Source organism: Neurospora hispaniola (genome assembly GCF_033458365.1).
Source record: "Neurospora hispaniola strain FGSC 10403 chromosome Unknown B0T23scaffold_1, whole genome shotgun sequence".
Taxonomy (NCBI): domain Eukaryota; kingdom Fungi; phylum Ascomycota; class Sordariomycetes; order Sordariales; family Sordariaceae; genus Neurospora; species Neurospora hispaniola.
In genome coordinates, this window is record NW_026944406.1 from 4,589,638 (window position 1) to 4,612,688 (window position 23,051).

At 51.9% G+C, this 23,051-nt stretch overlaps 7 protein-coding genes and 2 non-coding genes across 9 annotated transcripts; 2 read left to right on the forward strand and 7 right to left on the reverse strand.

Annotated features, from left to right (window-relative positions):
- Positions 1–112: 112 nt before the first annotated feature.
- On the reverse strand, positions 113–2,631 carry B0T23DRAFT_28840 (DWNN domain-containing protein). The gene is made up of 3 exons (XM_062834261.1): positions 2,198–2,631; positions 1,849–2,137; positions 113–1,783 (listed from the first exon to the last, which is right to left on the reverse strand). The coding sequence occupies exons 1-3, from the start codon at positions 2,370–2,372 to the stop codon at positions 226–228; spliced, it is 2,022 nt and encodes a 673-aa protein (XP_062697528.1). The 5' UTR covers positions 2,373–2,631; the 3' UTR covers positions 113–225.
- A 1,906-nt stretch (positions 2,632–4,537) lies between these two features.
- B0T23DRAFT_28909 (PRELI-like family-domain-containing protein) lies at positions 4,538–6,050 on the forward strand. Its single transcript, XM_062834262.1, has 2 exons — positions 4,538–4,549; positions 4,622–6,050. The coding sequence occupies exon 2, from the start codon at positions 4,943–4,945 to the stop codon at positions 5,648–5,650; it is 708 nt and encodes a 235-aa protein (XP_062697529.1). The 5' UTR covers positions 4,538–4,549; positions 4,622–4,942; the 3' UTR covers positions 5,651–6,050.
- Positions 6,051–6,414: 364 nt separating this feature from the next.
- Positions 6,415–8,496, reverse strand: B0T23DRAFT_28920 (putative serine-TYPE carboxypeptidase F precursor). Its single transcript, XM_062834264.1, has 3 exons — positions 8,153–8,496; positions 7,918–8,093; positions 6,415–7,853 (listed from the first exon to the last, which is right to left on the reverse strand). Exons 1-3 carry the CDS (start codon positions 8,358–8,360, stop codon positions 6,504–6,506), a joined length of 1,734 nt encoding a protein of 577 aa, XP_062697530.1. The 5' UTR covers positions 8,361–8,496; the 3' UTR covers positions 6,415–6,503.
- A 1,773-nt stretch (positions 8,497–10,269) lies between these two features.
- B0T23DRAFT_28938 (uncharacterized protein) lies at positions 10,270–12,009 on the reverse strand. Its single transcript, XM_062834266.1, has 2 exons — positions 11,780–12,009; positions 10,270–11,671 (listed from the first exon to the last, which is right to left on the reverse strand). The coding sequence occupies exons 1-2, from the start codon at positions 11,871–11,873 to the stop codon at positions 10,455–10,457; spliced, it is 1,311 nt and encodes a 436-aa protein (XP_062697531.1). The 5' UTR covers positions 11,874–12,009; the 3' UTR covers positions 10,270–10,454.
- A 175-nt stretch (positions 12,010–12,184) lies between these two features.
- On the forward strand, positions 12,185–14,496 carry B0T23DRAFT_370963 (uncharacterized protein). The gene is made up of 5 exons (XM_062836623.1): positions 12,185–12,460; positions 12,538–13,362; positions 13,427–13,454; positions 13,558–14,356; positions 14,417–14,496. Exons 1-4 carry the CDS (start codon positions 12,362–12,364, stop codon positions 14,082–14,084), a joined length of 1,479 nt encoding a protein of 492 aa, XP_062697532.1. The 5' UTR covers positions 12,185–12,361; the 3' UTR covers positions 14,085–14,356; positions 14,417–14,496.
- Positions 14,497–16,185: 1,689 nt separating this feature from the next.
- On the reverse strand, positions 16,186–16,259 carry B0T23DRAFT_t42. Its single transcript has one exon. It is a non-coding gene; the product is annotated as a tRNA-Val (tRNA).
- A 180-nt stretch (positions 16,260–16,439) lies between these two features.
- On the reverse strand, positions 16,440–16,534 carry B0T23DRAFT_t41. The gene has a single exon. It is a non-coding gene; the product is annotated as a tRNA-Ile (tRNA).
- Positions 16,535–16,807: 273 nt separating this feature from the next.
- Positions 16,808–17,567, reverse strand: B0T23DRAFT_435194 (uncharacterized protein; the record flags this gene model as incomplete). The annotated part of the gene is made up of 2 exons (XM_062840523.1): positions 17,049–17,567; positions 16,808–16,996 (listed from the first exon to the last, which is right to left on the reverse strand). Exons 1-2 carry the CDS (start codon positions 17,298–17,300, stop codon positions 16,808–16,810), a joined length of 441 nt encoding a protein of 146 aa, XP_062697533.1. The 5' UTR covers positions 17,301–17,567.
- Positions 17,568–18,619: 1,052 nt separating this feature from the next.
- B0T23DRAFT_370967 (putative glutamine synthetase) lies at positions 18,620–21,474 on the reverse strand. Its single transcript, XM_062836624.1, has 4 exons — positions 21,042–21,474; positions 20,770–20,898; positions 19,771–19,881; positions 18,620–19,698 (listed from the first exon to the last, which is right to left on the reverse strand). Exons 1-4 carry the CDS (start codon positions 21,042–21,044, stop codon positions 18,853–18,855), a joined length of 1,089 nt encoding a protein of 362 aa, XP_062697534.1. The 5' UTR covers positions 21,045–21,474; the 3' UTR covers positions 18,620–18,852.
- Positions 21,475–23,051: the final 1,577 nt, after the last annotated feature.

Here is a 23,051-nt window from a genome sequence, read left to right on the forward strand (position 1 = left end):
TTCTGCTTAACGTTGCCGCGTTTCCCTCTTCGAAGGACATGCATGTGGTCGTATATGCAGTTTGGGTGGTTGTAATATGTACCACGTATAGGGAGGGTATTGTGTTGTGGTGTGAGTAAAATTCGAAGCCGGGGACTGTGCTGATGACTATCATGCCGGGTGTTTTTGTTTTCTTTGCTGCTTGTCTTGCTCCTGCTTTAGAACCATGGGTACCTATGGCATCCCTTACAGCTCCCGGTAATCACTCGGTCGAACCCGCCTTTGGCGGTTCTGGTGACGGTGCGGGTTGACGGGTTTCCTGAAGTAGGCATCGTCATCGTCAGCGGGCTGATGAGAAAAATTCTTGAATTGGTGCTGCTGGTCCTGATAGCCGCCACCATTATGCATGCCCATGCCGGCTGCTTGATTCATAACGTTCATTCTGCCACCGCCTGGTCGCATGGTGCCACCCATGTTAGGGCCGTTCGGAACGCCGCCGTGGCCATTCATGCCCATGCCGCCATTGTTCCACATTCCGGGATTGTTGCCATTGGGCATTCCGCCGGGGCCACCGGGGAAACCACCTGGTCCCATCCCGCCGTTCATGGATGGGAAGCCAGGTCCCATCCCGCCGGCCAACATCGGATTCATCATGTGGTTCATCATGCCCATGTTCATGTTGGGCATTCCCATACCGCCAAAGTTACCCATCATGGGCATGGCCGGGAACATTTGCGGCATGCAGTTCATAGCATTCATGCCATTCATGCCAGGCATACCAGGCATTCCGCCCATCATTTGCTCCATCATGGCTTGCTGCTGGGTTTGTTGGGCCTTCTGCTGCATGGCCTTGGGCGCCTTTGGGATCTTGGGGTTCTCCAGGGCATGTTCGGCAGGGCGCTTCTTCGAAACTTGCTGACTTCGCTCTTCCCGGTTAGCCTGTGTTGGTGGCGTTGTCTGGCCGGTGGAGCCGGATTGCATCGATGCTGCACTTGACGCTTGTGATGTCTGTTGCTGCGAGGCTTGCTGCGATGCAGATGGTGCAGTATCTGTCGGAGTCGGGGATTCTGATTTTGGCTTGGTTTCCTCAGTAGTGGTTTGGACGGCAGGAGCGTCGGTAGATGTCGGAGACTTTGCGGCTGTCGGGCTGTTGGGGCTGCCAGGGCTTTGGGACCCTTCTTTCGCCTTACTATTCTTTTCTGCAAGGAAAGCCTTGATCTTCTCAACTGCCTCCTCATCCGCCTTCAAGTCATCGATAAGTATGCCATCGGACTTGCAGCCAGGGCAAATGAAGTCGCTCTCAATGAGGGCGTTGGTAATGCAATCATTGCAATACGTCTTCTCACAACACGGTGTCTTCATTGGGTCTATGAACAACTTGTGGTCGATGGGGCACTCCAGCCCACGCTCCTGAATCTCCTTATCTCCCTCAGGAGTAGCCTTTTGGGCTGCAGAATTCGACTTGGCCTTAGCCTGAAACTGTTCCCATGAAGCCTTGTCAGGCTCGGCAATGACGAACTCTCCGTCGGCATTGACCATGATGCCAGACGGGGTCTTGGTTTCGTCACTGTCCCCAGTCTGGCCTAGGGCCGTTGCTTTGTCTACTGTCTTGAGGAAGGATTTGGGAATGCCGGTAGTCCGCTTCACGCGGGGCCGGTTGTCATAGTCGGGGTTGTCGTTAGTTGGGCACAGTTGGATCCAGTGACCCTTCTCGCCACACCTGTAGCAAATGTATCCCTGCGGAGGGTCATGGTCAGGGACGTTGGCAGGTTTCTTGGGGCCAGACTTAGCAACATATTGCTGCCTAAACATCCAAGTTAGTATCAACACATTTGGCGGTTATCTATGGGCGATGGAAAGTGTACGTACGTAGCCATTTCCTCCTCCCTCGCGGTGAAATTCTCGGTCTGAGCTTGGAAGACAGCTGCCATCTTCTCTTCCTCAGTCATGGCACTGTTAAGCTGCACGACTGGATTGGCGACTGGCTTAGCCAAGGCCTTGACGATCGGCTGTTCTTTGCGCGATGAGTTCTTAGCGTGTACGGGCATTTTGCCCGAGACATAGCGAGCAGCTCCTCCCCTACCCTGTACCTTGGCGGGCATGCGGCGAGCAATGACCGTGGTTGATCGTGGAATAATGGTTGTATCATCATCGTAAACTGGACCCGTGTCAGCGTTCTGGGCATAGTCATTTTGAATCCCACTTGGTTGGTACTCACCTTCCTTCATGCCCTCGTCGGCAGCGATAATGAGGTCGAAATCAGTGCCATCGCCGAGCGCACTTTTCAGGATGATTTCACGTTTCAGTTCGAAGACGGATATGCCAGTTCCGTCGAACTCCACACGGGTGGGCTCTTTGTTAGACTTGAACTTGAAGAAGACTGAGGACTCCATGATGGGTTCAGCTTGATGCGATGTTGGCTGTGGAGGCAATGGTCATAGGTTGCGCAACTGGGATGCCAAACAGGATCCAGAAGTGACGCCGCGCCCAAGGCAAACACTGTACTATTAGAAGACTCTCCTAAACGATGTTGACGTATGATACGAGTTGGGGGCTGGGGCTTGTAGAAAGATTTCTGCAATGTCTCAGCTGGTAGCGAATTTCTCCCCTTTCAACAAAAATATTAGGCTCGTTTCCTTGTTCCTCTGTTTTTCTTGCTCTTGGATTTGCAGAAGTTAGACTGAGTCAATTCTGAATGTACTCGTAGGAAGAGACACAAAGTGACAGATAAAGAGAAGGAAAGTACAAAGACCCAGCGAGACTGCAACAACCCGTTCAAGGGGGATGGATGGTACTGTTGGAAGACTCGCACTTGTATCCCGTCCCAGATATCAAATCAATTGCGCCACAGCCAGAGACTCAGATCACCTTCCAGGCCAGCCCAGCGAGCCAACAGCCAGAAAATATCGAGTTTCGAAATTTGTCAGTATGCGAAGCAAAAGCAAAATGAGAGCGGACTGGTGATATTTGAATGATGGCAGAAGGATGGGACGCCGTCACGCGTTGGTTGGATTGATATTGTGTCGGTTTTCGCTGTGGTATCGTGAAGCGTTGCAAGTCACGTTCGGCTCAGATCGTCGGTTGTCGTTCGGTGCGCTGATGGAATGGTAAAGGATCGCAGCAAGCCTGTCGCGAATGGTGAGCGACGCGGCGACGCTGGGAAAAGAAAAGAATCGATAAATAGAAAGTCGGCCGATGCAGTTGTGATGGCCAACTGATTGATTCGCCGTCGTGTCGCAGATTGAAAGTTTTGCTGGAGGAAGAAATGAACGGGAGGGTTCGGGGCAGCTGAAATGGAAATGGAATGTCATACGCTGGCGCCTATTGAATGGACGGATATAATGACTAAGCAGCCTGTGCATTGCAGGAGGCAAGTGAGCAAGTGTAGAGGTAGTGAAAGCCCATCGGACGTTTGAAGGAAGCGAGACACGGGTGCCTCCCCACTTTTCAAGTTGCGCCCGTGCCCTACACTAATGTATTCTATGTAAATGACTAAGCCAAGCACCCCGGCACTGGCGGCCAGCCGAAGACTGCTTGGCAGTGACTGGCAGTGGAAAACACCACCAGCAGAAGCCCACGGAAGCAACGAAAGGTACCAAACATTTGATGATATGGACTCACCCATACTAAATCGGTGAAAACATGTCGGTATGACCACACACTCAGGGTTTGAAGTTACCTCTGGTTTTCCAGTCTGTTCTTTCTTCAGTTCGCCTTCGATATCACGATTGAGGACGTTCAGGCCGGGTTATCGCAGGGTGCAGTGCGCATTGCATTGCTGCAGGAGCTGCTTGTGCTAGGTGGAGAGGATTGCATGATGATGATGATGACGATGTTTCTTGCGTTAAAAAGCGAGCAGTGGGAGCTTGGTTCCGTGTTACACACCCGCGAGGAGAATGGTCAGACGCTCGACGATATCGTTGGATCATTCGAAGAAAATGAGCCCACGATCGTCAGAGTTGCACAGTCCCCTCATTTTATCTGTGGCTCTTTTCTCTTTCTTTTTTTATACGTCCAGCTTTGGCCACCCGACTCCGATATTGTTGTAGCACTGCTGCACGACAGAACACTTTTCACGATTCTCCACTCTGCATCTACAGACACTAGAGGTAGGTACAGAACCCAGCGGGCACCTTGCTTCCATTTCCATTTCCACTTCCCCTGTACTTACAGAGCCGCTGCAGTAAAGTCCTTTCCCGCAAAGTGGAAAAGCGGTGCCCGTTAGCATAGCGTACCGGTATTTATCGGGTCCAGTCGTACCTACCTAGGTACCTGCCCTGTAGGTACACTAGAACTACACTACCTCTACCTAGCCGCGGGAGTGTGGCTCCTCCATCGGCCCATCCCGTCGGTTCGTCGTCGGGTCACTTTCATCATCGCTTTTCCGTCGCTCTCGGCTCTGGCTTGGTACTAAGTAGAGGTACCTACCTTTTTTTCCCAAGTTTACAAATCCTGCCGGCCCCGCGTCAGCCATCTTTGCTCCTCCTTCCCCAACTTTCCTACCTTACCTACCACAGCCTACAGCAGGCACCTCTGTACTAAAACTTCAGACTACCATCATCGCACCACGGCAATTGGGAAAAGAGGATTTGACAGCTTCCTGTGGCCGTGCTCCGTTCCAATGTCAAAACCTCTTTACCAGCGATCGTGAGCTGCGCTTCTCACAGATAAATACACACGATTCGTCCCGACAACGTTCACGATTACAACATCGCCACCTCCAGTGACTTCATTCCAGACTCCCCACGTTTCGACAAGCCACTGCCATTTACCAGTTCTATCTGGAGTCGGCCATCCGCCCGAGCCTACCTAGCTTCGAACCGTGCTTTCTATACACATCCAGCCCTAGGAACCAGTCATCCGAAACTCGAGCGCTTCATAGTCCCATTGCTGGACAAGTCGATACGTACCGAAATCTTCCATACGGCAATAGCAACGATCCTCACCCTCTTCCTCGGTCAAAATGGTTCTCACGCACACTACCAACCATACCTATAGCCATCCTTTCCCGACCGTCACGCTCGCCTTCTTCCTCCGGTACTGCTCCCCGCAGCTCAATCCCTTTTCTCAGCATGTCATGAGCACCGACACCCTTTCATCGCATGTCGACCCGGCCACCGGCCGTCTGCACACGACTCGCATCCACCTCAAAAAGTCGCGTATGCCGCCTGCTATCATGAAGATGCTCCCCACTAGCATTACGGGCGGTGCCACGACCGAGAAGGCGTCCTATATCATGGAGACCAGCGTTGTGGACATGAAGGAGGGCTGGATGTCGACCGAGAGCCGGAACCTGAACTTTGCCGGCGTTCTGTCGGTGGTGGAGAAGCAGATCTATACGATCCCAACGAGCACTAATGAGAATGGAAATACGACCGACGTTGCCACGACGGTGGTCTTTCGATCTCGCTTTGGGGAGCGCATTCGCGACAAGTTGGGTCACTTGCACGCACATGAAGTTGAACAAGAGAAGGGCGGCTTCTTTTCTCGGCTTGGCGCCCATGGTATTCAACGAAGCATCGAGAGCCTGGCGTCGAAGAAGACCCAAGACCAACTTGGCAAGAGCCGAGAGGGAATGAAGCTGATTCTCGAGCGACTTCGCCAGTCGGGTATCATGGGCGTCCTGGAGCTCAGAAAGATGGCACGGGAACGCAACATGGAGAAGGCTTGAACGAATTACCGAGCTAGGGCTATAATGACCATCTAGGCCTTCGGTCGTGCTCTGGGGCCTTTCCCAAAGCTTATGATTTGTTTACTTGCCCTTGCCACCGTCTTTGTCCACCATTGGGTATCACCGAGACGTATCCGACCCTGTCCTCTGCTCAATCTGGGCAAGGAAGTCCCGGTGGAAGTACGCGGACGAAAGACGCATCTTTTCCACGGCACCGCAAGACGAGTTAGGCCACAATTTCTGTGAGCTGTCTTTCTTGGTGTCGTGCTGTACACTACAACATTGTCGTTGATTTTAGCATGGCGTTGGTGTAAGGTTCTGTGTTGTCACTGGGTCGCATACGATGAGGGAAGTCATCCTCACGACACGCTCACACGCGAGCATATACCCGCGTACCCATTCTTGAAGTTTGTGAAGGAGGGGGCCAGCAACTACGGCGTCAGCCAACTGAATGAGGGGACTGCGTGTACCCTATGTGTTATTTTATTCCACTCTCTCTGTGTTGGTATCGGTTATGGAAAAGAAACGGTTTTGACAATGAATGTCTCACTGATGTGTATTGTGTATGTATATCGTATAGGTCTTGACGGAAGGCTAAGAACTGATCGTGCGAAAGGAAATCGAAAAGGAGACATGATGAAGACGTTGACGACGTTACAACACAAGCGTGATGCATTGCGGTTCAGCATTTCTTTGTCAATCTTGTTTTCTGGCAAAGTTCTGTTCCACAACGTGCTGACCGGTTTCCAGCGCAACATAGAGAAAAATTTTGATCGTTTTGAACCTCTCCTCATTCGCCGACTGGTATCGGAACACTTCATCCATCATAACCTTCATCACCATTACGTCCCCTTCACCTGACGAACCTGCCCCTTCCGCCTCCATGCTGTTTCCCCGTCTTCCCCGGGAACTGACTCCAGCTCTGAGGCGCCGTCCCCTCGCCCAAGGGCTGCTGGCTCTGCGGCGCATCCGGGTTCGTCGTGAACGGGACCGTGCAGTTCAAGCAGTCGACTCTGCCCAGCAAGAACTCTAGCTGCCTGTACGCCGCCGACGGCGCATACTGCGGCACCATGTGGCCCGACATGTCGATCTGTACCCAGGTCAAGCCTCGCTCGCTGCCCATGGATCCGAACACGCCGCCGGCCGCCAGCGTCGACAGGTCCGTCATGGTGTTGTACGGCACATAAAACGGTTGGTCGGGCTTGTTCTGGAACCCGAGCTTGCCGCCCCAAGTCATGTTTTGGATGCCCAGGAGGGTGCCGTTGGCGATCAGGACCATATCCAGCGCGCCGTGGCCGATGATCACGTTCTTGGTCGCATCGATGACATGCGGCAAGGCATGGAAGCTCGACGGCTCCGACCGGTCACGTCCGCCCACGAACACGTTCTGCTCCGAGCAACTGGACCACTTGACGTTTTCAGGCGCGTGGACTGCCTTCTTGACGTCGTCTCGGTCAAAATACACCTTGGCACCCTCGGGCAGGTACCCCATCGATCCCGGAAACCCAAGCACGTCCCACAGCAGGGGACAGGTGGTGGCCACCTGGTAGATGTTGAAGCACGGATTCAACAGCAAAATGGCGTCGAAGATCTCGTAGAACAGTCCCCAGCATTCGTCGCGCGTGGTGCCGGTCTGATCGGTACCGGGCAGCTTGGAGGGCTGTAGGCCCTTGGGCGGATACACCAGGTACTGCGAGACGAAGTCGGAATAGCCGCATTTGGCGTCGACCGACTTGATGTGCGCCCGGAAGGTGTCGTTGAAGGGGAAGAGTCCCGACCAGTACTCGGTGAACTGGACGACAGGGACCTGCTCGGCGACTTCGTCCCACGAGATTACGGGGTCGTAGATCATCAGGCCGGACATGTCGTAGTAGGTCTTGTCATTGGCGTCAAGGAAGGCGGAGGCGATGTAGGGGCAGTAGAGGCCGGCATAGGATTCGCCGGTGATGTACACCTTGTAGCCCTGCATGGCAAAGGTGTCGATGAAGTTCTTCCAGAAACCCATGAATTGAGCGGCAACATCCTCCTCGCTAGTGGCGGTGACGTTGCCGGTAGAGAAGCCGGTGCCGACGGGCTGCTCGACCCAGATGACGTTGGTCAGGGTGTGCCAGCTCCAGGGGTTCTTGACGGGCTTGTAAGTGCCATACTGCCAGAGGAACGGGCCGTTTTCTTGGAGGAAACCTTCCAGTGAGGAGCAGCCGGGCTACAAAAGTATAGTTTGTTAGACGGATGTATTCATATTGAGGGTTTGATAAGGGTGAACTTACACCACCGTTGAGCCATATCAGGATCTCCTTCTTAGCAGCGGGGTTCGTAGATGGGAAGAACCACCAGAAAAGCTCGCTCTTCTCCTCGGGGTCCTGGCTGATGGGCAAGGTGCCAGCATAGGACTCTCCCACATCAAAGTCAACATCAGGAATGTTCTTCCCGTCGACGGCAAACCCTGTGTTTATGCATGTCAGTTGATGAGCAGAGCTGCATCCAAAGTGGATCAAAACTCACTTGTGGTGTTGTCATTCAGGAATTTGGGTTCTTGAACTTTAGCAACATCACGCTCGACGACCGGGGCAGCCTCGACCTTCGCAGCGTGGTTCTTGAGTCTGTTGGCAACATGTTCTAGGTACTTCTTCTCAGCCTGGCCAAAGCTAGGACCGCCAGCGGTAGCAGTTGTCGCTAAGAGTAGCGACGAGACTAGTACGGTCAGACGCATCTTGTGCTGACAGCTTCTTTCGAGCGACAACAGGAAAAAAGGCACGTGCAGTATAAAGAAGAGGGTGAAGGATGGTGGTGATAAAAATAAAGAAAAATCCAGAGGTTTTACAAGTGAGGCAGTGAGGGGGGGCGTTTCACCATGAAGTACTAGACCGGCAAGAACAGAGCTTCCTCCTTTTGAGTTACTTCGTTCCTGAAGTTCCCAACGGAAGCAACGATAGGCGTGGAAATCGACGAGGGATGGTGTGTGTAGATCAGAATTTCACCTAGTTTAAACAGAAAAGGGAAGTGATCTGAGGCTGGAGTTCCACTCCGCCCTGCCTAGCTTCCGCGCTGACATGGCAAATAATAGCCTTCTTCCGAGACCGCCTCCATTCTTGCTGGTGCTACTGTGAGCTTTCACGGTTCGGATATTTAGAGGCTTAACCGATGACATTTTTTTTGGTCCCTCTGCTAGTTGATGATGCTGTTATGACAGAAAGAATCAGGAGCAAAAGGTCCAATGGTTTTTTTACACTTTCCAGCTCTGTCCATGGTATCCCTCAAGCATCAACGCTGTTGGGAGGACAAGTCACAGGAGGATGGGGCTTGGAAGGGTGGTTGGTCCCGGTCTGTCACGCACAACGTTTGCTTGTAATTTCACGGTGTATCCTGTTCCCGTCCTTTCCTCTATACCGAAGTACCTACCCGTCCTGGAAGTTGAGATACCACCATTTCCGTAAATGTTGGGATATAAGCAATGAAAAACCAGGCTGTTGGTCGCGAGGCACAACTGAGGTAGGATGGGCATGCAGACAGTGGCACGCATGTCAGACAGAAAAGTTGACAGGACCAGACCAGTAAGTAGCACCATCTGATCTCGGACTTGCACAGCAGGTTTGATTGTGTCGTTGGTGCAGCATCTTGGGAGGGGTGGGTTACGTGCGCCGTGTGGTAGTGGGCATTTTCGTCATCATACCTTGGAATCAACGAGTCGAGGGAGGGAGAGAGAAGATATGGAAAGCCTACGTTGATGAGACGGCCATACTATTGAAGAAATGCAATGTTGGTGATAATGGCAGCCTAGGATGACATGAACTGCGTCAACCTCCCGATGAAAAAGCCGGGCTGCCGAGATATCAGCCAATACGAAGCACACACATTTTGTTGGAGTCATTGAGTACGCATCAATCCCTGGCAAGTACATGAAGTACATTACCTCATCCCCAATATTCTTTGGAATACCATAGCTCCGTCCCGCGGCGCAGGCAAGGGACACGGAACATTGGAGCAACGAAAGACTCACTTTCTCCAGAGCAGATGCGGACGGTCCTGGACGGTCCCAGACGATGGCGGAGTCGTCTAAATTTCGCGCAGAAGTACATTAGGACAGAAAAGAAGTCAAAAGATCGAAAACTACGGTTCCGAATCCCGGGTCGTCTATCGATCGGTTCGCTATGTTTCCGTCGGCAGTTGGCGACAAGGGGACGAATATCTGGTTTTTCTCCGTCTCTCGGGACATCTCAATGGCAGAATGCAACTTCAGCGTTTCACTTGCGACTTGCGATACAATGAATCTCTGTCCGTCCATGGAAATGTTCCCCACGCTCACGAAGCGCCGGGCATGCTGCACACTGCACGGCGGCGGTCCACAACGGCCGCCACCATCCCAATATGGCAGGTCACTTACAAGTCTGGGGCAATGATTGGTCAACGGAAAACGTCCGCTCCGGCCCCTGTCCATCGCTCGCTCAATTTTGTCAACGGTGCCGATCGTACAAACTCGCGGTGCCGTGTCGAGGTTCCTGGACCCTTGATGAAGATGGTTATGCTCCCGGGCTGGTAAGTGTTCCAACGAGGCTTGACGCCGCGCAAATCAAGCTTGACCAGGCGGTACTGCGCAAAGGGATCCAACCCGATCGAATAGAGTCGGTATTCTGACCAGCCGTGGTTTGGTTGCGAAGGGGTATTTTACACGAAAAAAAAAGATAAAAAAAAGAAACCCTCCATACACAAATTCACAGGCTCCTGTGTGTGTGTATGTATGTGTGTGTGGCTGGTATTTGTAGCGCGCGGTGAGTATGACGTCTTCAGATGCGCTCCGAACTCGGCCTTACTTTCCGCCTTTTTTCTTTTTATCAGATCCTCCCACCGCTCCTCTAGCCTGCGCCTCTTCCTGAGCGATGAGGTTTCGGATATCCATGGCTGTTAGCCATGATTGCACGCTGTTGATGACTTTATCCAACACCTCCCCGCCTTGTAAGACATTAGGGAGGTTGTGGACATCCAGCCCACTCCGATGATCTGTACACCGGTCCTGCTGGTAGTTATACGTCCTGATCTTATCACCGCGCGACATCTGTGACTGAGACAGCACACTGTCTCTCAGGTCCTTTGCCTGCGCCTCTCTCTGTTCTCGCCTTAGCGACGCAATTCTCGAACGCAGCAAGCGCCAAGCCCTTTCTCTGTTCTGCTGTTGCGATCGCGAATCTTGCATGCTGACCTGGATACCGGTCGGGATATGGGTCAGCCGAATAGCTGATTCTGTCTTGTTGACGTGCTGACCGCCGGCACCGCTCGCGCGCATCTTCTCTGATTTGACTTCTGTCGCATCAACGTAGAAGTCACTTTCCGGGTTGTTGAAGTCGTTCTCGGCATCGGTGCTGTTTTCGGGGAATGATGGCAAAACCCAAACTGCCACTGCACTTGTGTGAGTGCGTCCCTGCTTCTCGGTCGCAGGAATACGTTGCACGCGGTGCATACCCGCCTCTCCGCGGAACGCTGCGAAGGCGCCGGGATCTGTTACTTCGAGGATGGCTTCCGAGATGGGAACCTCACCGTCCAAGCCTGGCGTACGGTCTTCGGCTTCCTGGTACGAGATCACCCGCGCAGAATAACCCTTGTTCTCGCAATATTTCTGGTACATGCGGAAAAGGGTGTCGGCGAAGTGGCGCCCTTCAGTGCCTCCTGGCCCAGGATGGAGTTCTATCAAACATGGCATGTCTGCAAACGGGTGCTTCGGTGTCAGGGTCGCTGAAAGATTGAGCCCCAGAGTTTCCAGGTGCTTTTTGGTTGCATCGAGATCGTCGTTAGCAAGCTGGCGTAGCTCGGCGTCGTCTGACTCCAGAAGTCCATTGAGCTCATCCAGTGCTGCCTTGGCCTTGTCCAGCTCTTGTAGGGCAGCGACAACTTTTGAGATTTCGCCGGCGCGCTTCGCGGCTGTAGGCTCGTACTCGCTCTCGAGTTGCTTCGTCAATTGCTTGTGCTCAGCGGCTAGTTTTCGCGCTCGGTCGAGGAGGACAGGTGGGAGTCCTGCGAGTGGTTGGCTGGCTTCAACAAGAGACGCGTCAGAAGGTGTCCCTCGGCAGATTGGATTCCACGGCTTGCGATCAGAATCTGGAGGAAAAAATGCTTCCACTTGGGATGCTGCGTACACACCTGTGCTAGCTTTGCGAAGCTGAAGAGAAACGAAGACACCCGAGCGCCTTAACGAATGGGCGCAACTCCGACATAACCACGGTGCCGCCAACATGGTTGCAGACAGGCTGAAAACCTTTGCGACATTCAGATAGCTTCCAAAGCTGGCCGTGTTAATGTCAAGGTCGGATCGATGTCAATCTCGGTGGGAACTGCTCCTCCCACTTTGCAAACGGAGGGGTTCCCAGATTCCTTAGGTCAATTGATCGTTACGCGGCGCGGGTCTTTCCCCCATACATTATGCATTGCCTGCCGGAAATTTGCTGTATTTTGCCGTAAGAAGCCGCCTGCCGGAAACAATCTGATGTCAGTCTGGACCCCCCACATCCCGAACGGCAGAAAGCGATGAATGGCTTTCCATTGCAGCCCCTCCCCCCGCAGCGTGTGTGCCTGTTCCGCCGTCTGAGGTGTCGTCGCAATTCGTTCCCCTGGACGAGCCACCCGTTCGCACTTGAGTCACTGTCAGCCAAAGAGGCTCCCTTTTGAAGGACTTTTCGACAACACCCCCGGATTGCCACCAGCACTCAGCAGACATCTTTCAACATGGCGACCAACGTTAACGCCGAAGCGCTCAAGGAGTCGCCCATCCCCGATGCGATCGAGAAGCACGCTGCCTCCAAGCAGACAGTGGACCCATACAATGTCAGTTCTGGTTAGGTCTGTGTACTTTGCATATGTACGGCGCACTGGTCTGACTGCCTCTCTTCCGTCGCGAACAGGTCCAAGGCGAAGTGGGCGAGGATGGCGTTGTCAAAGCCATCGATTACAACAAGTTGATCGAGGAGTTCGGCACCAAGAAGATCGACCAGGCCCTGCTCGATCGCCTCGAGAGGGTCACCGGCAAGAAGCCCCATCGCTTCCTCAGGAGAGGCATTGTCTTCTCCCACCGCGATCTTGAGCTTATCCTCGACCGCTATGAGAAGGGCGAGCCCTTTTACCTCTATACCGGCCGCGGCCCTTCCTCCGACAGTGTCCACGTTGGCCACACCATTCCCTTCGAGTTCACAAAATGGCTTCAAGACACCTTCGATGTTCCTCTGGTCATCATGATGACCGACGACGAAAAGTATCTCTTTTCCGACAAGAGAACGATTGAGGAGGTTGAGGGCTACTGCAGCAACAACGCCAAGGACATCATCGCCGTCGGCTTCGATCCCAACAAGACTTTCATCTTCAGCGATTTCCAGTATATGGGCGGCGCCTTCTACAAGAACGTTGTGCGCCTGTCCAAGCACATCACTCTTAACCAGGCCCGCGCCATCTTCGGCTTCAACGACAGCACCAACATTGGTCGCATTCACTTCGGCAGTATCCAGGGTGCCAGCAGTTGGGCGTCGTCCTTCCCCCACATCTTCGGCGAAGATGAATCCAAGACCGTCGCTATTCCCTGTCTCATTCCCTGCGCCATTGATCAGGATCCCTACTTCAGAATGACTAGAGATGTCTCCGCTCGCTTAAAGTACAAGAACTCCAACATCTCGTACGCGAAGCCGGCCCTCATCCACTCCCGTTTCCTTGATGCTCTGCAGGGCCCCGGCACAAAGGTACGTACTGGAAGTTTGTCCCTTTGTCTAAAATTGATTTTGGCATTGATTGACACGTGTATAGATGTCCGCTTCTGTCGACGAGTCTGCTAGTAAGTCATTGTCCCTACTGCTGCAGGCGCAGACCATGACTGGACCTACCACGTGGCTTGTTGCGGTGTTCTATCCGGACCTGTTGCTGACCCTTCAAAACAGTTTTCATGAGAGATACCCCCAATCAAATCAAGAACAAAATCAACAAATATGCCTTCTCGGGTGGCAAGGTCACCGTTGAGGAGCACCGCGAGAAAGGAGGTGACACTAACGTCGACGTTGCCTACCAGTACTTGCGCTTCTTCCTTGAAGATGACGAGGAGCTGGAGAAGATTCGCGTTGCCTACGAATCTGGTGAAATGTTGACTGGTGATCTCAAAGCAATCTGCATCAAGGAGCTTCAAACATATGTCGCCGCTTTCCAGGAAAGGAGAGCCAAGGTCGACGACGAGGCTGTCAAGCTATTCATGACGACACGCCCTCTTAAGTGGAATGGAAACCCGCGCGCCCCTGTTGTGGTGCCTCAGGTGCAAAACGCTGATGGGGAGGCGGCCGCTGAGGGCGGAGATGGGAAGTTGACCAAGAACCAGCTCAAGAAGCTCGAGAAGCAGAAGCAAATAGAGGCCAAGAAGGCTCAGAAGGCTAAGGAGAAGGAAGAGAAAGACAAGGCGGCGGCTGCCCAGCCTTAAAGGAAAGAAAGAAAGAAGAAAAAAAAGGAGACAGCAAAGGAGGAGATTCCTGAATTGAAATTCGTATCAACCGTTACCTCCCGTTTTCGTTACAAGTCCGAAGCATTTTGGAAGGTGATGGCATCGGAAGAGATCCGCGAACAAGTCACATTTACCGATAACCGTTTATGTCACGTCGTTCACGATCATGATATTAACAGAGATGGGAGGGGATATACAGCATACCGTCGAAAAAGTAGTAGAAGAAGATGGAGCAGACCAACATCAAACGGGTAAGCAACGCTGAGGGTATAGCCTCATCAAACAACCAAAGCTAATACATACGACCACAGATGGTAGAAAACTCGGGATCCCGTCCGCTCTCCCATAGATAAGCTACCAATCGCTTGACTAGTAGTTGGGTCGGTGACGACCAGCGAATCCCAGGTGTTGTATGTTTTTTTTTTCTTGTGTATTTTTTTGGGCGATGGTCATGCTATAGGCAAAAAGGACCGAAGTACTCCAGAAGGAGCGAAGCGAGTTGTCAAGCTGTTTGCATTCCAGGAGGGGTTGAAATGCAGAAGACCCCTCCAAATACCGTGAGGTTTTCCACACCACTCCTTCCACGCCCAAGGCAGAACATAGAAGGCATATGTGCCGGATAAACGCGTGGCCAAGATGGTCATAACATTATGGATGGCATAAACCTATGCCCTCTAGCTTAGAGAGCAGAATAGCCCACAGTGCCGTGGGTAAACACATTTCAGAGGGAGGAGAGAGAGAGGGGGGGTAACTTACACCAGCATCAGACAAAATCGAGACCCCCTGTCCATTCGATATCGTGACAAGATTATTACTTGCCTTGATTTACCATATCGTCAAGAGGATCGTCGGCGTCGTAAGAAAGCTGTGCATTGTGTGATCCCCACTTGCGTGCTTTACAGTGGTAGAGCCATATTGAAATGGCAATTAAGAAGAGCCAATTTCCAAGCTAGCCAAGAGTAACATCTATCAAAGATATATCAGACGCGGGTGGTAAATTAGTTGTATAGTCCGAAGGAAACCGACCAAACTCTGCAGCAAAACCTTCCAGGCGGTCGGGTATCGGCGTCAAACAAGTCAGGTTTAGATCAGGGAGGACGGTAAATCTTTTGGGGTTCTTAAGCCATTACGATATGTTGCTCCTTAATGCGATCTCACTTACTAGAAGAAATCAGGCCTGGTCTTATAGACTTGAAGACAATCAAACTCATAAGGAGTGTTCTCGAGCAAAGCTGAAGTGTTGTCAAGCCTGATGCAGCAAACTAGATTCTAGGTCTTAGAGTTTGACTTCTTAGGTTGACAGACTCAAACCGCATTGTTGATAAAGAGAAACAACATAGATTCAGAGTGACGAGAATGAAAAGGTAGAAGAGAGAAAACCAAGAAAATATGTAACAGTGAGCGCAGTGTCTTCATCAGAACGAGACGCGGACCGAACACAAAAGCTAGAAGATCCTTCTTTCCATCCATGGGAAAAACTGTAGACGCCTTTGGTCAGCAGAGGATCGAAGCGAAGCTATATGAGATTATGTTGAAATCGCCTTTTCAGAAAACTGAACAAACCAGGCATCCATCATGATACCAAGCTACCCTACATCAATCAGGATTGTCAGAGAAGCTGGGGTGGCACACATATCAGAGGCAGGATCACATCTTCCAACTACTCTTCACCGGAGTAGTCACAGCCGGGTAGCCCACACTCCTTGCTTGATGCCATGAACTATACGAACCTGCATGGACTATTGGTAACTTGATCATGGTTCAATCGGAAGAAATGATGATGATTTACCCCTGGTCGCGTAGAAGCCGGCTTTCACATGCCATCTCAGTTCTCCGTGTTAGATACGCGGTACAACAGGACACAAACGAGATAGTCGAGCAACGTCACAACGACAATGCCACTCTTGCTTAGTTTGGACTAGGACTGGGCACTTGACTTGGAGCACAACAGAAGGGATGAATAGTCCCTTAGGGAAAAAGCAAAGTAACACAAAAGAAAAGTCAAAGAACAGGTAGGGTTTAGTTTTCAGCCTCTTGACAGCATGGAAGAAGAAAAAGAAAAAGAAAACATCAAAAGATCTGATCCGACCCAGGCTCGATCTGGGGACCTTCAGTGTGTTAGACTGACGTGATAACCAACTACACCATCGGACCTATTACTGTTAAGAGTTCTTTGAAAAAGCGTTCTTATGTGCTCTGCATAGCGAGGGGGGGAATGTGAAAAAAAAAAAAAAAAAAAAAAAAAAAAAAAAAAAAAAAAAAAAGGTGGAAACATCACGACAGGCCATCCTTGTCATCCTCAAAAGCCAACAAAAAGGAAGCTTTGAAGAGTTGTGCCCAATAACAGGATTGAACTGTTGACCTTCGCATGACTTGATATCAGAAAACTGATATTAGTACGACGCTCTAACCAGCTGAGCTAATCGGGCTTTGATGAAGATCTGTAATGTTATCTTTACTGATATTCCCAAGGCATGGGAAAGCATGGAAGTTTGTATGGGACAGGTGATATTCCTTTCATGATCCGATATGTGTGAACATATACTCCTTGAACGCCTGACACAAAGGCAAATGAACCCTTCATGCACGCCTCCATACATCGCGAGATACGCCGGATAGTTGCTAAAATCGTCAAAGCAGAACAGGCCTGTTTCCTTGCCTGGGAACGTATCCGGAATCTAATGAAACGGATTATGAAAGTCCTAAAGCGTGATCCCCGCGCACTCCTTGACCTTCACACACGCCTTCGCCACCTTTTGATATCCATCCTTTTGCCACTCTCGACTCGTCTCATTCACCAAAATGGTCTTCCTCACATCCAGCTCCGTAAACGCCACCTTCTGCCACTCCCGCTTGCATGTACCCCCCATTATCTCCTCTAGAGTCCTTCGCTGTCGGGCGATTATCCGCGTACACTGCATAGGTATGTGCTTGCATGCCTACGCCGTCAACACGCAGGCCGGCATCACGGAGCATATTGATCAACCTACTCGCGCTCTTTTTCTTAACGGACGCGAACCTCTTGATAGCGTTTTCATCATAATAATAAAGCTTCACACTTTGGTTGATTTCGACGGCTGTTGCAAACGCAAGACGGAGGTACTCCTCCCTCGAAACCTTGTAGAAGATATTCTGTCTATAGCCGGCACCCTCGCCATTCAGCGGCGTCGTGGACCACGTTCTCAGGCGTAGCATTTACGATTGTAATGGTCCATGATCCCCCTGATATGCTGGCTGGTGGTGTCGGTTGCGGCTCCCGAAGTACTTGAGACCGGCTAGGGTGGCATGCAGTGAAGTTGGGCGGCGGCGAGACGGGTAAGGATGGGAAGAACAGCTGTCTATGTCAAGAAGGTGAGCCGCATCGCGAATGTCTACGACTGTGATAGTTCTTGTGATGCTGGGGAGGGGGAAGGCGAGGTGAGAGGCAAGAACCATCACTCGAATGAAAGGTGAAAGGCTTCCAGTCGCCTTGAGTCAAGCATTTAGACTGAAGGCGTAGGCATTACACATCACACTACTTCTTATACCCTTGTGAGGTTGTTCGCTACCGTGGCAACGGAACCATGATATGGAGATCTTGCCATATTATTTACCCGCTGGTACCTTGATAAACTTCCATCAAGCGTTGGTGATCGATCACATACTTCCATTTTCCCTCCCCATTGCTGAAAACTGAGACACCGGAGGCTTGACCCGACCGTGAGTTATGCTCATTTAACCGTATCGGACGTTAGCATCGCCGACAAGTTTCTTACGGGAGGTCTGGTATTCGGCTCTCCGCACCTCCTCATGGGCCTTGGCTTCTCCTGGGTAGATGAAGCGTGCATGCCACACGAGATCCCGGAACAAATGGCGCAGAGCCATGTTTACCGTGAATTAGCTTGGCTCAACAGGAACAAGTGAGTTTGCGTAGGTCATACGTAGGTGAGGAAGAGTGTTGCTATTCGACATCGAGGGTGATAACGTAAACAGACCTCTACACAACTCTTCGTCTGCTAGCAACATTGTCCAAAATCCTCAAGTGTCGACTGAAACGAACCTACCTTAGAGTACACAGTAACCGATATTTCGTGCCCAAGGCTACGATGTAACCAACTTGAAGGCTTGCATGAACTATTGAATATCACGTACAGTGATGTCAAGTTTATCATCATGGTCCTCTCGCTGGTGGACCAGTCGCCAAGACTCTGATCTGACATACGTCATATGGTGGTTTGCTCGATAATCGTTCTCGACACTCGCTCTGCCAACCAGAATAAATGCCTTCGAGTTTGAAATAATGTCAAGTATGGATCCTGAAATATCCACACGCACTCAAACTAGGCCAACTGATGGAGATTGCCTATCCACGTACACTACTGTTCGGCGGTGGGCCGTCAAGGTTATTCGTAACTGATGCCGGGTCAAGAAACAACGCCATGCCAAGACTCATGGCTGAAGATAACCAGGAGACACTGTGTGGATGTAATTCCCCGCGATGCAAACTTACAAAGACAGGGGGCAATTACAGGTAAGACGCTTTTGCAAGTCTGGAGTTCTGTAGGAGCCAAAAGTGAGGATGGACGATAAACCATCGATCCAAGTTACCGTTCATTCAATATGCCGGGGTATTAGTAGGATGAGAAAAAGCTCAATGATCTATGTAACACGCAGTTGGTGTTCCCGAACGCTCCACGATGAAATCAAGTTATGCCTGAAAGAAACCCAGAAAGCCAAACCCAATGCCGTCCCCGCCTCCTTTTTTTTTTTACTCCGAAACAGCGCCAAAGCAAGTCTCCATAATGATACCCGTGATCTGGTAAGGGTCGGCGTTGGACGCAGGGCGACGGTCCTCGAAGTAACCGTAGCCCTTGGCGCCGCATTCCCTAGGAATACGGATGGAGGCACCGCGGTTCGCAACACCGTATGTGAAAGAGTCGATAGAGCCGGTCTCGTGACGGCCGGTAAGACGCTTATCATTGCCCTCACCATAGACGGCAATGTGCTCCTTGTGACGGGCCTCGAGCTTCTTGATGGCATCCTCAATGTACTTCATGCCACCCTCCTTACGCATGTTCTCGGTGGAGAAGTTGGTGTGGAGGCCCGCGCCGTTCCAGTCACCGGGGATGGGCTTGGGGTCGAAGGAGACCTTGGCGCCGAACTCTTCCGACACGCGGTGGAGGAGGAAGCGAGCGAGCCAGAGGTGGTCACCCATCTCGATGCCGTCGCAAGGGCCGACCTGGAACTCCCACTGGGCGGGCATGACCTCGGCGTTGGTGCCAGAGATCTTGACGCCGGCGTACAAGCAGCACTTGTAGTGCGCCTCAACAATGTCACGCTGGACAACCTTGCCAGTGCCGACACCGCAGTAGTAGGGACCCTGGGGAGCGGGGAAACCGTTTCTGGGCCAACCGTAGGGCCTGTCGTTGATGTCGAGGAGAGTGTACTCCTGCTCGAGACCAAACCAGGGCACCTGGTCGGCATGAGCCTCCATCAACTTGGCGGCTTCATGTCTGTGGTTGAACTTATTGGGGGTGCCATCGGCGTTCCAGCACTCGGAGAGGACGAGAATGTTGGGGCTACCACGGAACGGGTCAGGGAAGACGGCTACGGGCTGTGAAGAAAGTCATGTTAGTGCCATGGTTCGGCAGAGGGTGCAAGAATGCTAAGGCTTGCTTTATCTTACCTTGAGGTAGACATCGGAGTTCTCGCCGGGGGCCTGGCCAGTCGAGGAACCATCGAAGTTCCAGATGGGAAGCTCCTCGGGGAGATATTGGCTCTCCTTCTCGGGAAGAGTCTAGAACAAAGCTAGTTAGCAATCGTGTCATGCGCAATGTCTGAAGCACATCGTCCGCGTTGTTTGCAGGTCGTCACTCATTCGGCACATCCCGATCACCGCATCCGTTATCGTTATGCATCGAAATCCGGGGTGCAATGGGATCGCCGTATTGACTAGCGGCTGGATTGGTCGGCATTGTGCGCAATCAATGCTCGCCGCGATAAGCACGGGTCCAGCCAAGAAACGCTTTCAGCGTCGGGCGGCGGCGGTCTCGACGCAGGGTAGGTAAGCATCGTGGATTGCATGAGTGAGCGGGATATGCTAGATTTTTGGAGGCGAGCGACGGCCGGTGGAGAGAGTGGAGTTCGAGATGCGAAGCCGGCGGGGCCATTTCCTTCTTGTCAATGCCGCTTGGGTTTCGGGCGTGGGTCCGCCGGGCAGCCGGTGGGCAACCGAGAGGGCGCCGGAATCCTCTCCCGAGTTGCGCAGCCATAAGGAAACGGGGAACAGATGAGCTGTGTCATCCTGTCACACTTCTCGCATGACTGCGCCACAATGAAAAGGCTAGGACCCTGCACAGCTTCCAGAAGCCTATGCACCCGAGGCTGGTGCAGAGACCGACACCGCGTCACAGCGGGCTGAAACCGGTCTTGCCGAGACGTGAACAAAGCGTGGAAAATGTGAGGAAAAGGGATTCGAGATCATCCCACTCTCATCGTCTTGGTTGGGCTGCTTGGGTCGTGCACTCAGAGAGGACGAAGGGCAAATCGGGGGAGCCCGTCGATTGGCTGATAGTATGGTGGATTCGGGGATGCGCCGAGAGTGACAACGGATGGAAGAGTCCATGAAACAAGTCGCGAAACAATGCGCAAAAAAGAACAACAAATAGACGAGAAAGAAACTCACCCTCGACTTTGACCTGGTGCCGCCTTCGCTGTCGATCCAGATGTACTCGGCAATAAGCTGGCCGTTCTGGGGAAGACGCAAGAACTTCTTGAGGTTCTCCGCATTGGAGAGGATTGTTGTTTCTGACGCCTGTAGCCCGGGTGTGGTCAGTGACCAAGTTCCAGCATGTATACGTGCCAATGACCCCAAACGACAGAACCTATCGCTCAGGTGCAGGCTGGGATCGTTGGATGCCATAGGCGCCGTATGGCACAAGGGGTATGGGTACTCACCATTTTTGTGGTGTGTGTGTTTGTGTATGTGAAAATGAAAGATATTACGTATGGACAGGAATCCCGGGTGTTGTTCGGGCAAGCAAAGTAGTGAGGACGTGTTGCAATATAAAGGCTGGTGCAATGGGGTATACTAGCGCCCGAAAATATGATAATGATAAAGAGAGGAGACAACAGATACAGACTGCAGTTTCAGCGGGGTCTGAGGCTTTTTATATTCTTTGCTTTATGTCGCCAGGCCTCCTCACCGTTGTCGCAGAGCAAAGATACATCTAGGAATGCGATGAGGTACTCGAGACACGGTGCAGGGTACGTGCGGTACGGAAGCCAATGTATACCGTGCATCAAGTCAAAGAAACTTTTTTCTGGCCTTGGATCCAGAGATAAGAAGCGGCACTTAGGAAAACAGGGGTTGCTAGCCAAAAAAAAAAAACTGGCGGGCCAAGCGACACTCCCCGGAGAATCGAGAGCGTGTGCTGTGTGCGGCGTCGTGGGTTGACACACGCAAGACTTCCATCCAGGAGCCCGTGCATGCCATCTTGACGGTCCGCCCAAACGAGAGTGGGGACTTGTCGAGACAGTCTACTTCGGTGAGTTCAGTGGGGAGGACAATTACTCTTGTCAACGAAGCCTACTGGTCACGGTCCAGAGCCCAAGAACCCGGCCAGGTCGTCAGTGGGATGGAGAAGGCAGGGCGAGACAAGGCGGGGGCGAGGCGAGGGCTGGATTTTTGCTAGGTACCTACGTTGACAGATGCACAGTATAATGTAGTGTACTCCTCCCCAACACATGTACATCCTGAGGTAACGACGATGCACAGGAGGCGGGAGGTCCAACTTGTCGTAGGTACGTATCTACTCGTTCGGTCGTCCAGGAACAATCTCACTCTGCAGACATCTAGACCAACGACACCGACCATCGGTTCGTCTTTACTGCCTCTATTGTTTTTTTATAACTTCTTTTTCCAGGAGATCATAGGCATCGATTCTAACTAGACATTGTCACTGTGTTCGTTGGTAACATCTTAATACGTGTAGTCTCCGACGTGTCTCTACCTAACGATCCATACAGAATTCTAGACCAAGGGAAGTCGGTGTTGCTGTGCCACTACCAGCGAGCAGACCAAGTGTTCCCCTGCCCCGGGTGTCCAGTTCTTCGCTGTTGCCCTTCTGTGTTCTATTTCAGTCGGGGCACTGCACTCCAGAAGATAGTGGGCACGTTTGGCACATTTGCCGCTTTCACAGGGTCTCAACAAACTTAGATAGGGGTCAGTGTACCTGTTACGACAGCACCGGCAAGCGGCAGCCTTTCACGGGAAATGGTTCATGATCGTCGGAACCAAAAGAGATGTTCCAAGTTCTTCTCCCATTACGTAGAGAACTGGGGACTCATCCTCATCTCCGAGTTTTACTGTTCAGTAGTGTAGTGTCGTGACCGTCTTTGCGTCTCGCTGTGCGTTTGGCATCCGCCCGTTGGTCCAGTGTCCACCCGCTCGCCCGTACATGCCCTGGTGTTATTCCAGCATCTCCCTTTTTTTTTTTTTTTTTTTTTTTTTTTTGTAGCGTTTGATAGTTTGGATTCAGCGAGTCGAAGGCGGTAGCTCGATAGAGTTTGGCAGCCGCCATGTTGTTTTACATTGAAGCTGAAACCTTTCTGCTTGGATTGTATTCTCCGCCTTCGTTGCGAAAGGCTTTTAGAAGTGACGATGGCTTCCTTCAGGGTCGTCGACGACTTGCGGGGAAATTGCCACCGAGGGGTTGAGGTCCCCTTCCGATCGAGGATCGAGGGTGAATGAGAAACTACACACACTACCGATGGCTTCGGCTCAGATGCAACTTTACCCGTTTACAAGATCGTCATTACCTCGAGTGTTATAGGTAAAGGTAGGTAGACAGCTGAGGATTAAGTAATTCCCGCGTCTTGTATCGTGGTCACCTACGTTATCCATGCCTTGTCTTTTACTTGAGAGAGCGTTTGAAGCCTTGTCATATAATATCTGGACAAGATATT